Here is a 13,887-nt window from a genome sequence, read left to right as displayed (position 1 = left end):
ACAGTTGTATCCCTTCCAGTAATACAAAGTTCTACAGCATTTCCTAAATTCATATTCAATCCCCCACTGTAAAAATCCTGCAGAGCCATTGTTTCAATGGCTATATTTCCAACATAGAAACCCACATATCTGCACCCGTCTTCATTTATCATGCCATTACTGAAGTTGGAGAGCGTTAGTTGGGAGTGTTAATGCCTGTGTGACCATGGTTCCCCCTCCAACACAAATGAGCTCCACACGAGATGATCAAAGACAAAGCCATCTCCAAAAGCATTCATTGAAATACAACTTAAAGTCAAAGTAGCAGACTCGATGGGCTGAATGGCCTAATTCTGCTCTTTTATCTTATGGTCTTATGGTCTAAATATAAATTATACACTATTTTTATAAGGAAGAAGACAATTAACACAAAAAGAAAAGGTTGTGGAAAATTACCCAAGTGATCACAGTATTGCTAAACTGTAGTGTGACCTCAAGAACCAAGTGATTGAAGTGTAGTAGCTGTAATTGAACCATGGTGTTGGATTTCAGGTTCCTGTACCTCCTGATTGATGGCAGCTGTGAGAAGATGCATAGCCTAGACGCTGGGGATCTTTGATAAGAGATGTTATCTCCTTTAGGCAGTGCCACATGCAGATACAACCGATGAGGGGAGGAATATGCCCACGATGTATTGGGTTGAGTCCACTATTTTCTGCAGCTTCCTCGTTCCTGTGCCGTACAGACTATGATGCCACTAGTCAAAATACTTTTAACAGTCCATCTGTAGAAACTTGTCGAGTGTTCATTGACAAACCAAACCTCTTTAACCTTCAAAGGACGTACAGAGGCTGATGCACCTTCCCGGGAATGTATCTAAATTGTAAAATGGTTTGTTATTGTCGCGTGTACTGAGATACCGTGAAGAACTTGACTTGCGTACTGTTCATACAGATCAATTCATTACACAATGCATTAAGATAGTACTAGATAAGAGAATAATGGAATGCAGAATAAAGTGTTACAGTTACAGAGATAGTGCAGAACATATAGACAATAAGGTGCAAGCTCATAGTGAGTTAGACTGAGGTCAAGGATCCATCATATCATACTGCAGAAACCATTATAACAGCAGAACAGAAACTGTCCTTGAGCTTAGTGATACATGCTTTCATGCTTTTGTATCTTCTGCTTGCTGTAAGGGGGTTAAGAGAGGATGACTAGGGTGGGTGACTCGTTGCTCTACTGAGGAATGTAGACAGAATCCATGGAGGGAAGTCTGCTGTTTCTTGTGGTCATGGGTAGCACAGTTGCCCTACCAATCTGTGATGTATCCAGACAGGCTGCACTCTATGGTGCATCGATAAATATTGGTGAGGCCCCAGAAATCTGTGTGCTGAGCACTGAACAGGTCATCTGATACATTAACACCCAGTAATTTAAATGTGATGACTCCTCAACTCTGGATTTCCCAATACAGATGCATGGCTGCCCTCCTTCCCCTTTCAGAAGTCAACAATCAACTCTGATCATCTGACCCAAACTGTCTGACTGCCACACTTTCCCATCTTCCATCACTAAATTCGCCTGGGCCTGTTGTAGATTATGGCGAATGTCTTGAAGAAATAAGGTACAATCGGCCCTCCTTATCAGCGAGTTCCGCATGCGCGAATTCAACCAACCGCGAATCGAGAAAACTCGGAAGTGCTCTTCCAGCACCTGTTGTTCGAGCATGTACAGACTTTTTTTCTTGTCATTATTCCCTAAACAATGCAGTATAACAACTATTTTACATAGCGTTTACATTGTATTAGGTATTATAAGTAATCTAGAGATGATTTAGAGTATACGGGAGGATGTGCGTAGGTTATTATGGATCGGGATCGAAAAAAATGGAAGTTCTCTTACTAAGTAAGTCGGAACAGGTACATCGGATATTATTTAGCGTCAGTTAGTCAAATGTTTGTCTTAGTATATTGTATAAACTTTACCTTTCTATGCATATAAAGCACTTAAGAAACGTATGTTTCGGCTCCGGGCTCAGGAAAGTCCAATCCAGTGACAGACCGCTCCCGAGCGTGCTCTCCATCCCTGCTGGGTTGATGCGGTGGATCAAAAACTCGAAACCCTAAAACCCAAAAAATAAGCCACTGTGTTGCTTAGTAATAATTGTAGCTTTCATCGGGGCAGGGCTTTTCTCACTTTATCCTTTAAAGTCGTTGACTGACAGTAGCCTAACGTTTTTCCAACGACCGATGACGTTTCACCTCTTTCCGATTGCTTTATTATTTCCACTTTATTTTAAAACGTGATCGTGATTATTTTCGTGAACGGAAACACTGTGGATTCAGTGCTCCGCTGCCGGGTCTTAATGTCCACCGCACTGAAACCGGTTAAATAAGGACCGGGGCTCCGCTGGGTCCTAAAGTCCACCACATTGAGACAGGTTGAATAAGGGACTTGAGTATCCGTGTTTTTTGGTATCCGCGAGGGGTCCCGGAACCATCCCTCACGGATAAGGAGATCCGACTGTATTCACTTTTGGGGTTATTTTTTTTTTCCCGTTCCTTTCTTCATAAAAAATATCACACTGCTGTGCCCTGAATTGCCTGTGAACCTGCACACCGACTCAATCAATAACCTGCAGTCTTTCGTTCATAATTCCTTCAAAGTAGATATAAGTAAAACCTCAATTATTTATTTTTCCTATGTTCAGATCATTTATATACATCAGCTATGAATTCTCAGCATGGACGGCAGGATAACACAGTAGTTAGCACAATGCTTTAGTACGGGTTCAATTCCCACTGCTGTCTGTAAGGAGCTTGTACGTTCTCCCTGTGATCACGTGGGTTTCCTCCTACAGTCCAAAGGCATACCGGTTGGTAGGGTAATTGGTCATTGAAAATTGCCCTGTGATTAGGCTCGGGGTAAATTGGGGGATTCGCTGGGTGGTGTTGATTGAAGAGCTGGAAGGGCCTATTCCACATGGTATCTCAATAAATAAATAAATAAAATCTCCTTGGGGTGTACCACTGCCCACCTGCAAAGTGTCTGAAGATTCTCCAGTAACCCAAGCATTGCTTTTCATACCTTTAAATCATATGCCATAATTTTCAGGGCAGGTCTTTCAGTGTCACTTTGAATTCCACAAAATAGAGTTGAACTGTTACCCCATTACAAACCCATACGGACTGTCCTCGCTAGGCATTGTCTCTTTAATTGTTGAACGACTTCATCCCAGTAACCTAGGGCTGGCCATTTGAATGAGGCATCACACAGACTGGCACACGGTGTAATGCAAAGCACATTCTCTGCAGATGTGCTGGGTATTTCTGATCAAATGCTCAGCCCAAGGGAAGGCCCCCAATCCTAACATAGCAACAGAAGTTAGTTGATTCTTTACACCTCAATATTTCAAAGATTTAAACTAATTGGAAGAATGATTAGGGGGGAAATAAGAACAAAAAAAATCAAGATGGTGAAAAGGGATTGAACTTTCTACCTGATATGAAGCAGGAGACAGTATTTCACCACATTCAACTTCCAAGTCTGTTCAAAGAGTCATGACCTTCGGATCTGAGTTCCTAATGCTGAAGGTGGGATTGGGGTTTTATGACCAGCACAAAAACTATGACTGGCCTCCTTCTGCCACAGTGTTTCTTTGATAACTTTGTTTTGTGTCCCCACTTGATGATTTTTAAAGGAATCCGCTGGTATTCCTGCCCTGCCTGATCCGTCATCATCTGGCGTTCAGGATTTTGGTTTCTGTGCTGTGCTGAAGTAATTCTGGGATAGAGTCAATGAGTTAATCAACACAAGAACAGGCCCTTCAGCACATTATGTCTATATCATGGAGTGTCTATCTATATCAATCCCATCCCATCCTATAGAAGGTACTTGGACAGGTACACAGACAGAAAAGGTCCAGAGGGATATGGACCAATGGAACTAAATTAAATGGGAATCTTAGTTGGCAATTACTAGTTAGACCAAAGTATTAAGTTCTGTGCTGTGACTATGACTATGATTATATATCCCAGTTTTCAGCCTGTAGCCTTCTTTGCTGTGGAATATCAAGTACTGATCTTAGTATCTTTTAAATGTTGTGAGAGCTCCTGCTGCCATCACCCTCTTTGGCAATGAATTCCAGTTTTCAGTACCTTCAGAGTAACAAAATTCTTCCTCGTCCCTTCAATATTTCCTTTCCTGTACCTTAAACCTACGACCTTGGGTCACAGCTATTTCTCCAAGCTACTTACTAATTACTCTCTATAGATTTTTCCTAATTTTGTATTTAGATCACTCCTCATTCAGTCATCTCAACTCAAATATAACAAACACAGCCTGTCCATTGAGTCATAGAAAAGCACAGCAAGTCAGTGCCAAACCATTTAAACTGTCTACTCCCATCGACCTGCACCAGAACCGCAGCCCTCCATACCGCTACCATCCAGGTACCTACTCAAACTTCTCTTAAACATTGAAATTAAGTTCACAAGCACCACTTACACTGGAAACTCTTTCCACACTCTCATGACCCTCTGAGCGAATAGCTTGACCCTCATGTTCCCATTAAACTTTTCACCCTTAACCCTTAACCCATGACCCCTGGTTGTAGTCCCACCAACCCCAGTGGAAAAAACCTGCTTGTATTTACTCTATCTACAACCCTCATAATTTTAGTACACCTCTAGCAAATCTCCTCTCAACCTTCTACATTTCAAAGCTGAGACACTCCATCCTGTGCAGCACCCCCGGCAACACTATTTTTATTGTGCACATAGAACACAATGAAAGGGTTTATTGCTATCAGTCATGGGATGTGAATGTTGCAGGAGACACAAGAGACTGGAGTTTCTGGAATCTCGAGCAACAGAATAATCTTCTGGGAGAACTCGATGGATCAAGCAGCATTATCAGTCCTGATGCAATGTTTTGACCTGAGACATTGATAATTCCTTTCCCCCGACAGATACTGTTTAGTCTGCGTTTCTCTGGCAGATTGTTTGTTGCTGACATTAATTGTTCATCACTGTACCAGGACATAAAAGGTTAAATTATGAAGATCTGCAATGATTCAAGAAGTATGCTCATTTTCATCTTCTCAAAGGCAGTGACAGATGCGTAGTGAAGTGTAGGCCCAGTCCATAAAGCCCACATCCCTGAATTAAGGTGATAAGATAATATAACACTTTAGCTAGGATTTACCAAAGCCCTAAAGTGTGATGGGATCTATAAGGTATTTAAATGGATATTCAAATGGAAATTGGTTTGCTAACATCAATACAGAATTTCTCTCTGAGAGATAGCTGTAGAAGATTGGGACAGAATTTTAAAAGCTGGCCTATGCAGGAAACACCTTGACTCACACGAATCATGGGAATCTGGAAGACTCCATTCCAAAGGCAATGGATGTTGGAACTTATAGAATTTTCCAGATTGAACTTGATAAAGATTTGTTGGAATTGCATTTTAAGGGAAATAGATCCAGGGTGAATCATTATGTGCTGTGTCATTATGACGTGGGCAAACATGGTTGTATCTGTGACCATGATTGTTCTTGGCAAGTTTTTCTACAGAAGTTGTTTGCCACTGTCTTCCTCTGAGCAATATCTTTACAAGACAGGTGACCCCACTCAATATCAATACTCTTCAGAGACTGCCTGCCTGGCATCAGTTGTCGCATGACCAGGATTTGTGATATGCACCAGCTACTCACACGACCATCCACCAGCTGCTCCCATGACTTCACATGACCCCGATCCCGGGGGGTGGAGGGAAGGATAATCAGGTGCTAAACCTTGCCCAAGTGTAACCTGCAGGATAATAGAGGGAAGGAGTACCTTACACCTCCTTTGGTAGAGATGTATCTCCATCCTACCACCCATAGGGGTGAATATAAGAGCCTGAATTACAAGACTTGATTTCATTAAATGGTCAGCATCACCTCTTCCTGTTCTTACATAAGCATTTCCATCCTAATTTCTGCCAAAGGAAAATGATTCCTATCAAAATATGTTATTTTACATATCCACTTCTTCCTCCTGTATCTACCAAGATGTCATAGAGGGTACCCTGGGTACTAGCAGCAACTGTGTCCTCCTGTCCAGAGCCACCCAGACATAAAAGTGGGAGAGGCAACCAGAATAACTGCATCCATCAGCCATGTCGAACCTCTACCTGTGCTGGCTCTGTGCCAAAGATAAAGTGAAAATATATTATTGGGGCACAGTGGCCTGTGCACAACAAGAGAGAAGGCACTTGACAGTAAGGCACAGAACTTTATGTGATTCCAATTCTTCATTAATAATGTAAAGTTGGCATTAAATAAATTCTTTTTCACTCCCACTTTGTATGGAGTGATATTCAATCATTTTGACCATAAACATAGGAGCAGAATTAAGCTATTTGGCCTATCGAGTCTGTTCTGCCGTCCCATCCTTCTCAAACCCATTTTCTGGCCTTCCCCCCCCCCCATAACCTTTGACATCCTGACTAATCAAACTCCACCTTAAATTTAAGCAATGACTTGGCCTCCACAGCCACCTGTGGCCATGAATTCCACAGATTCACCACCCTCTGTCTGAAGGAATTCTTCCTCATCTCTGTTCGAAAGGGATGTCCTTCAGTTCTGAGGTTATGCTCTTTGGTTCCAGACTCGCCCACAAAGGGAAACATCTTCTCCACATCCACCCTGTTGAAGCCTTTCAATATACTTTACATTTCAATGAGATCCCCCATCATTCTTCTAAACTGCAGCAAGTACAGACCCAGAGCAATCAAATGTTCCTGATATGTTAACCCTTTCATTCCCTGGCGCATTCTCATTAACCACCTCTTGACTCTCTCCAAGGCCATGCTGAGGTTCTATATGGCTTCTTAAAACAGAGGTGGGCTGATGTGAGCCATCGTCATATAAGAATTAGAATTAGAATTTTTATTTTTTACATCCATCTCACAACATGAGGGAGCAAAAATCTTTATGTTGTATCTCCATTGCTATGTACAAGCAATAAGGAAGGGAAATGTGAGAGGATATTGCCCAAACACTAAAATTGTATACATAATTGTTTTGTATACATGTATATACAGTCAGATATGCAATCCAATCAATATGTATTGATCAGTCTGAGGGCCTGGTGAAAGAAGCTGCCCCGGAGCCTGCTGGTACTGTTTGCCGGATGGAAGCTGCTGAAATGGTTTGTGGTTGGGGTGTTTAGAGTCCCTGATGATCCTCCGGGCCCTACTTATGCATCTGCTGCTGTAAATGTTCTGAACAGAAGAAGGTTCACATTCACCGATGCGCTGGGCTGACCGCACTACTCTCTACGATTGAGGGCAGTACAGTTCCCATACCAGGCAATGACACAGCCAGTCAGGATACTCATGATGGTGCCCCTGTAGAAATTCCTAAGGATCTGGGGACTTATGCCAAACTTCTTCAGCTGTCTGAGGTGAAAGAGGCACTATTGTGCTTTTATCACTACGCAGCCAGTATGTATAGACCAAGCGAGATCCTCGGTGATGTGTATACTGAGGAACTTGAAACTACTCACCCTCTCAACTACAGTCCCATTCCTGTCTCTGTTCCTCCTGTAATCCATGATCAACTCCTTTGTTTTTTCAAAATTGAGGGAAAGGTTGTTTTCTTGACACTACTCTGTTAGGGCATTGACTTCTCCTCTACAGGTTACTTCATCATTGTTGGAAATAAGGCGTATCAATGTTGTGTCATCTGCAAATTTGATCAGCAGATTGGAGCTGTGCGTGGCAACACAGTCATGGGAGTAGAGAACAGGGCTCAGGACACAGCCCTAGGGGGCTCCTGTGTTGAGGGGCAGAGGGGCAGGGGTGAGGGTGCCCATCCTTTCCACCTGCTGGCGATCCAACAGGATCCAGCTGCACAAGGCGAGGTGCAGACCAAGGTCTCTAAGCTACTTGTGGATCCTGAGGGAGTTATGGCGTTGAATGCCGATCTGTAGTCCAAGAACAGATGTTGGGGATCTCATTGAAACCTACCAAATGCTGAAAGGACTAGTTAAGGTGGATGTGGAGAGGATGTTTCCTCTGGTGGGGTTATCCAGATCTAGAGGGGTGAACTTTTAGAACAGAAGTAAGGAGGAATATTTTTAGCCGAAGCGCGGTAAATCTGTGGAATTCTCTGCCACAGACTGCAGTAGAGACCAAGTTTGTGGGTATGTTTAAAGTGAAATTTGATAGAATCCTGAAAGGTCAGGGCATCAAGTGATATGGTGAGAGGGCAGGTGTATGTGGTTGGATGGGATACAGGATCAGCCATGACGAAATGGCAGAGCAGACTCCATGGGCTGAATGGCTTAATTCTGCTCCTATGTCTTATGGTCTAACACCATTCTAACTAAAGCATCCCTCTTCTCCGGGTGAGTGAGGACAGAGTGTCGTGGTGTGGCTATTGTCTGTTGATCGGTTGTGTTGGTAGGTGAATTGTATGGGGCCCAGTGTGTGTGGTAGCATGCTGCAGATGTAGAACTACTGCATTAAATGAAGAACTATTGCTTCCCTGCTAGGTGCACATCTCTGGATTAAAACAACATTTCTGGGTTCAACCAGCCTCAGATCCCAGCCAGTGAAATTGTTCTGTACAGACATTTCGCTAAGAATATTATATTTGTGCAAATGCAAACCAATTCATGCGATTAAGCTCAATCTTCGTTGGTTGGCATGTTATGCATAACAATAATTAAGGTATAATTAATGTTATTATATTTTCCTAGCAAATTAATACATACATTAATATTCAAAAGGTTCTTAATTTTTAATTAAAACTAAAAGTAATAACATTTATTAAATGTGTAATCAACCAAATAATCAACTAATTGCTTTTGTTCCATTATTTCTCTACAATTCACATGCAATCTTGTTAAAATGAGCTTTTCAAAAATATAATACTGAAACTAAAGTTTCATTGATTTAATTATCTTCCTCTTCAGGTAAAATGGGATTAAAGAAGTAATGAGTCATTGTACAGTGTGTGCGGTTCTAATTAGTCTCAATTTTATAGTCATATATTATGCATTGAGTTTTACATAAATATATATATTTAAAATTTCTCAGTAATTGATAAAGTAGGAAAGAGCACTGGTGTAGTGTGAGAATATTTCTGCTGTAGCAGTAGTGACATCACTAGAGGCGAGTATGATGTTCTTCCAAATGGTTATTCCCTTAATGGAGAAAGCCCGTGTGTGACTTTGTTTAATGTTCAGCCTGACGAACAGACAGCCATCACACGGTCCTTGACTGATTGTGGTCAGGGTCCAGTGGTATGGTCTCTAAGATGACTACGACCCTTCACTACTGTAGCCTATCTCCAACTTCACTGCCATCGTGATTTGTCATTATCTTCGGCAAGCTCTACTGTAGAGGTCTTGGTTGGATCCCTCTTTATCTGGAACTCTCCTAAGACAGTACCGTCATGGGTGGCCATACCAGGAACGAAGCTCCAGATGAATTGCTCTCAAGAACTCACAAGCCTCACCAAAACGACAAGGAGATGATATTCACAGAAGTTTATTGCTGTATATTGACTAGGAGACAGAAAATGAGGGTTTTTGGTTGCTGATGGAAGGAAGGCATCATTGCTGTGTGGCGTGTGGATAAAGGTGATGCCATTATCAGTCTAGTCTGGAATTTACACACGAGCAGAATAGAAGCAGACAGTGTGTATGAACAATATGCATATTTGTACATGACATACAGTGTGTGTAACTGAGTGCACAATAGTTCAAAGCATTCAGGCACATGTATTGACAAAAATTACAAAGGATGAGTATTTCATTGTGAGTTAATTTCTTATTTCTTAAAGCCAACTCGAATGTATTGAGACACAATCAGTATATAACATATTTGTATAAAGAGACAGTATTAGTTTGCAAGAAGGGCCAGTTAAACCATATTCTTGTACTAAAGCTCTAAGCTGATATACTGGCAGTGACCATGTTACATTGCCGTGATGCAGACACACCACATGACTCTTCTGTCTAATTAGATCACAATATGTATACACGCAAATGTACACAGAGAAGAGAATAGTCCCACTGATTGCTGAATTATATTTGGGAAGGAGCACATGATGAAGAAGAGAAAATGCTTCACCCTGAGCAGTTGTGTGGCTCTATGCAGGTAGTATAATAACTCCTTTTCAATCCAGCTCATTCCCTTTATTGTTCCTTGTGAAATTTCTTCTAAGCACTGACTCGAGAATCAGATGGCGTGGATGGGGGCTTTGCTAAACAATGAAACAAGCTGGCATTTTGCATTCCACCTTTCCAGCATACTTTCACCCTGGACACTAACTCACACATGAGACACCCCACTGATTCTGACCCTGCTATCACAGGGCAGAAGCATTCACACCCAGGTAGGAATTATACCACAGGATTATGCAATGTCTTTGCATGAGATCAGTCCATGGTTAACTGAGTGGCTTAGTTTCAGCTGGGCTAATGACAGTACAAATGAACCAGCTTCAATTAATTTACCTTGACAAGAATATCAAGAATATTTTAACAATGTCTGCTTCAGGCTGATATGCACAGATACAAAGAAATTTTAAAAGGAGCCTTTTAAAATAATAATTAAAAATAATTCCTTGTAAATGCTATCAATACCAGACTTATCATCATTTATTAAGGATGATATTCAGAGGGATGAACGCTTTCATAAATAGGATGAATCCTTTAGTGAACAACAGGGAGCATGTTTGGATCCTTGTCTCAGGCTTTTTGTTTGGTTTAGATTGATGACATGCAAAGTGTCCATTGTCTGATGCAATGGGATTCTGGCTCAGTTGGAAGAACTCTTTTTTCATTGTTGCTATAACTTGATTTCTTCATCTATTGCTTTCTCTGCTTCATAAAATATTTAATGCATTTCAAAACAAAACACTTGTTTTGTTCTGTTAAGTGTTTCAGAAGCAGTACCAGTGAGTCTCACTGGGACCAGAGGGAGACTGCTGCTTTAGGACTTGGTTCCCAGTCTCCCTTCAGTCTGGGCCACTGTCCTGAGATACAACTAAGTCAGTCATAGTCCAGTAATCTTTACATCAACCACACCCATCACTGCACAATATCTGAAGCACAGGGTGAGCTAAAGTGATTTTTTAAAACTACAATATTTTCTCATCAGTCTATTCTGAAAATAATAAAACTCTTTTGCTGACTGTAGCCTTCATTAGAAGGACAAGGTTTAATTTATAAAGTCATTTGACCCCTTTGGTAGCTGAAGCACTTGAAGTATCAGGTACATATTTCAGTTATAATCTTGTCTTTTCAATCATTTCCATGTCTCTATATCTTATCACCATCACCAAATCTTACGATATCTTTGAATGAGGTTGCTGGCAAATCACTACTATTTCTACGCCATGGGCCAGTATCCTTGGGAAATGCAAGAGAAATTGTTGAAATTCATCTCCTTTTGATCATTCTTCAGAAGGAAGAAAAGACCAACCTGCTATCTGTCCAATCAACATCGATCAATAATCTGCTTTACCCACGTGAACAAAGTAGACTGTCACAGTGATTGAGATGTTTCTGCCTGTGAGTCTATCCTTCAACCTGAAGAACTTTAATAAGCCATTTCTTTATTATCATGTCTAATTAAAAAGTAGACATGTGATGGCAATCAATCCTCAATGGAGCAAGAGCTTCAAATTTAAAACATCAGTGTGTGTGGGAAGATACTTTCAGATTGGAGAATTCTTTATTATGAAGGTAACAGTAATATAAAGCATACCAGGTTTGATGAATTTATGTTCCCCAAGGTTTAAAGTCTGCTTGCAAGTGTTAGTGGAATTTTCTCATAAGCTTTTGCCGTGAAGACTTGGAATAAGTACTTAGGAGCAAAGGTACACCTCTCACTGTGCTGGCAGATGCTCACAGACATTTTGACTTTTTTTTAGGAATCACTTTGCTGTTGTTGGGTGCTTGGTTCATCCTGGTTCTTTGTGCAAGGCATCGGCTGCGTCTGAGTAGCCTGAGCAATGGCAAGATTCTTCAGTACATTCAACAGATCCTCAAAGCCTAAACGAAGGAACATAGATTAGATTTAAGTCACGTGTAATAAACTACATGGAAAGAAAAATGAAATAAAAAGAGAGATAAAAGAGACATATAACAATGCAGATAGAAATTAAGATTAAATTTTGGAGGAATGAAACTTCATACTTGTAATATAAACATTTTAAGGTGAGTCAGTTCATCAGTGGTAATTTTGGTTGATCACGCCATGAAAACTATTGCTTATCTCTGAAATTATCTGCTCTAACAGTTGCTGATGTTCCATACGTAAGTATCTTTCTCCACATCCTTAAATGGATTTCAGTGCTGAGTTCACTGATGAGGGACTGCACAGACTATGGAAGAGGAACCTGTCTCGAACTACAATGCTCGTATTTCATGTGGAACAATGCTTATGGGAGGAATAGCTTTAAATCTTGGGTGAATTAATAAGACCACCTTTGGTTTACATTGTTCTTGCTGCCCTGCGTGCTACCTATTTATGATAAATGTAACGTCAGTACAGATGTTTGTATTCCCACCCCCCTTGCGTTTTAGGAGTTTTATCTTCGTGCTCATGTACTTCAGAAATCTGGGATTGTGTTGCTAAGGGGTTTGACGATGAACACAGGTAAACACAGGTAGAGAATATCCGGAGTGTGTGTGTGTGTGTGTGTGTGTGTGTGTGTGTGTGTGTGTGTGTGTTTGTGTGTGAGAGAGAGAGAGAGAGAGAGAGAGAGAGAGAGAGTGATAACAGTTGGGAGAATATGGAGGAGAGAAGGAAAAGGTGGGCTGGGTAGGCTGATAAGGATGTTCATTGCAGCAAATCTGAAAAGTTCGCGGTGTAGCCAGGTGTCAGGAGATGAAAGTGTGGTTATTTGTTCTGCCAGTGAAATTAGTAACTTCACATCAGGTTACGTAAATGTAGGAACATACAGCACCGTCAGAGAGTTCACACATGACACAGCCAAGACTGATTTGAGCTTTATTTGGAAATGTACCACACCTTCCAACCCCCACAAGAACTCTCTATAGTTGTGCTGAAGCCTCTATCTCAAGATATTTTCTTTTTCTCCTACACTTAATATCTCAGCTAAACTGAAGTCATGCCCCCTTCCCCTCCCTCCACTTTTTTATTCTGGCACCTTCACTCTTCCTTCTCAGTCCTGAAGGAGGGTCTTGGCCCAAAACGTTCACTATCTATTCATTTCCATAGATGCTACCTAATCTGCTGAGTTCCTCTAGCATTTTGTGTGTATTACTTTGTAAAGTATTCCAAAGCAAAAATGAATTAATTTTACCCTGCTATTTCCAATGTTACTTTCAATACTTGAAGCATGGTGCCCAGCAGTTTGTGAACTGACTTTGAAACACAACTTAAAGATCATTGCAGGATCTAATGTAATAATGATTCACAGAAGATGGGAACAGTAAGCTCTTTACTGTGAGTACAAACTTTTCACTGCCTTTTCTCTTTCCTTCCTGTCTTTGTCACTCAATCACAGGGATGTCCAAAGACTGGGAATAACGTTGATGGGACATCAGAAGAAGATTCTCAGCAGCATCCAGATCATGAGGACACAACTAATGTGCGCAAATGGCCCAGGTATACATGTATAGCCACAAAGATGTCATTTCAGAATGTACAGTAGCTCAGAACTGATGGCACAATGGAATCAAAATGCCTGCACAGTGAACCTTTACAATCTTGCCTTTAATACAAAATGTAAAAGATTTACAAAAGCAAAAGATGGGTACTGCCTCTTACATGGGAGAACCTCTTGAAAATCCTACTATCATTATCAATCATATTATGAAGGTCTCCCTAAAGTCAGTGAGTTTCTCCAGAAAACCGGGCCGTGCCTGCACT

At 41.1% G+C, this 13,887-nt stretch overlaps 1 protein-coding gene across 1 annotated transcript in view; it reads left to right on the top strand.

The window, feature by feature from the left end:
* epha8 (eph receptor A8) overlaps positions 1-13,675 on the top strand; it is a 527,259-nt gene extending 513,584 nt beyond the window's left edge. The window contains exon 18 of the mRNA XM_072245448.1: positions 13,523-13,675. Within this exon, the coding sequence (XP_072101549.1) occupies positions 13,523-13,637 (115 nt within the window). The 3' untranslated portion in view covers positions 13,638-13,675. The remainder of the gene's footprint in view (positions 1-13,522) is intronic.
* The last annotated feature ends 212 nt before the right edge of the window (positions 13,676-13,887 follow it).

This window comes from Mobula birostris, chromosome 27 (genome assembly GCF_030028105.1).
Source record: "Mobula birostris isolate sMobBir1 chromosome 27, sMobBir1.hap1, whole genome shotgun sequence".
Classification (NCBI taxonomy): Eukaryota; Metazoa; Chordata; class Chondrichthyes; order Myliobatiformes; family Myliobatidae; genus Mobula; species Mobula birostris.
This window is presented reverse-complemented; position numbering and strand designations above follow the sequence as displayed.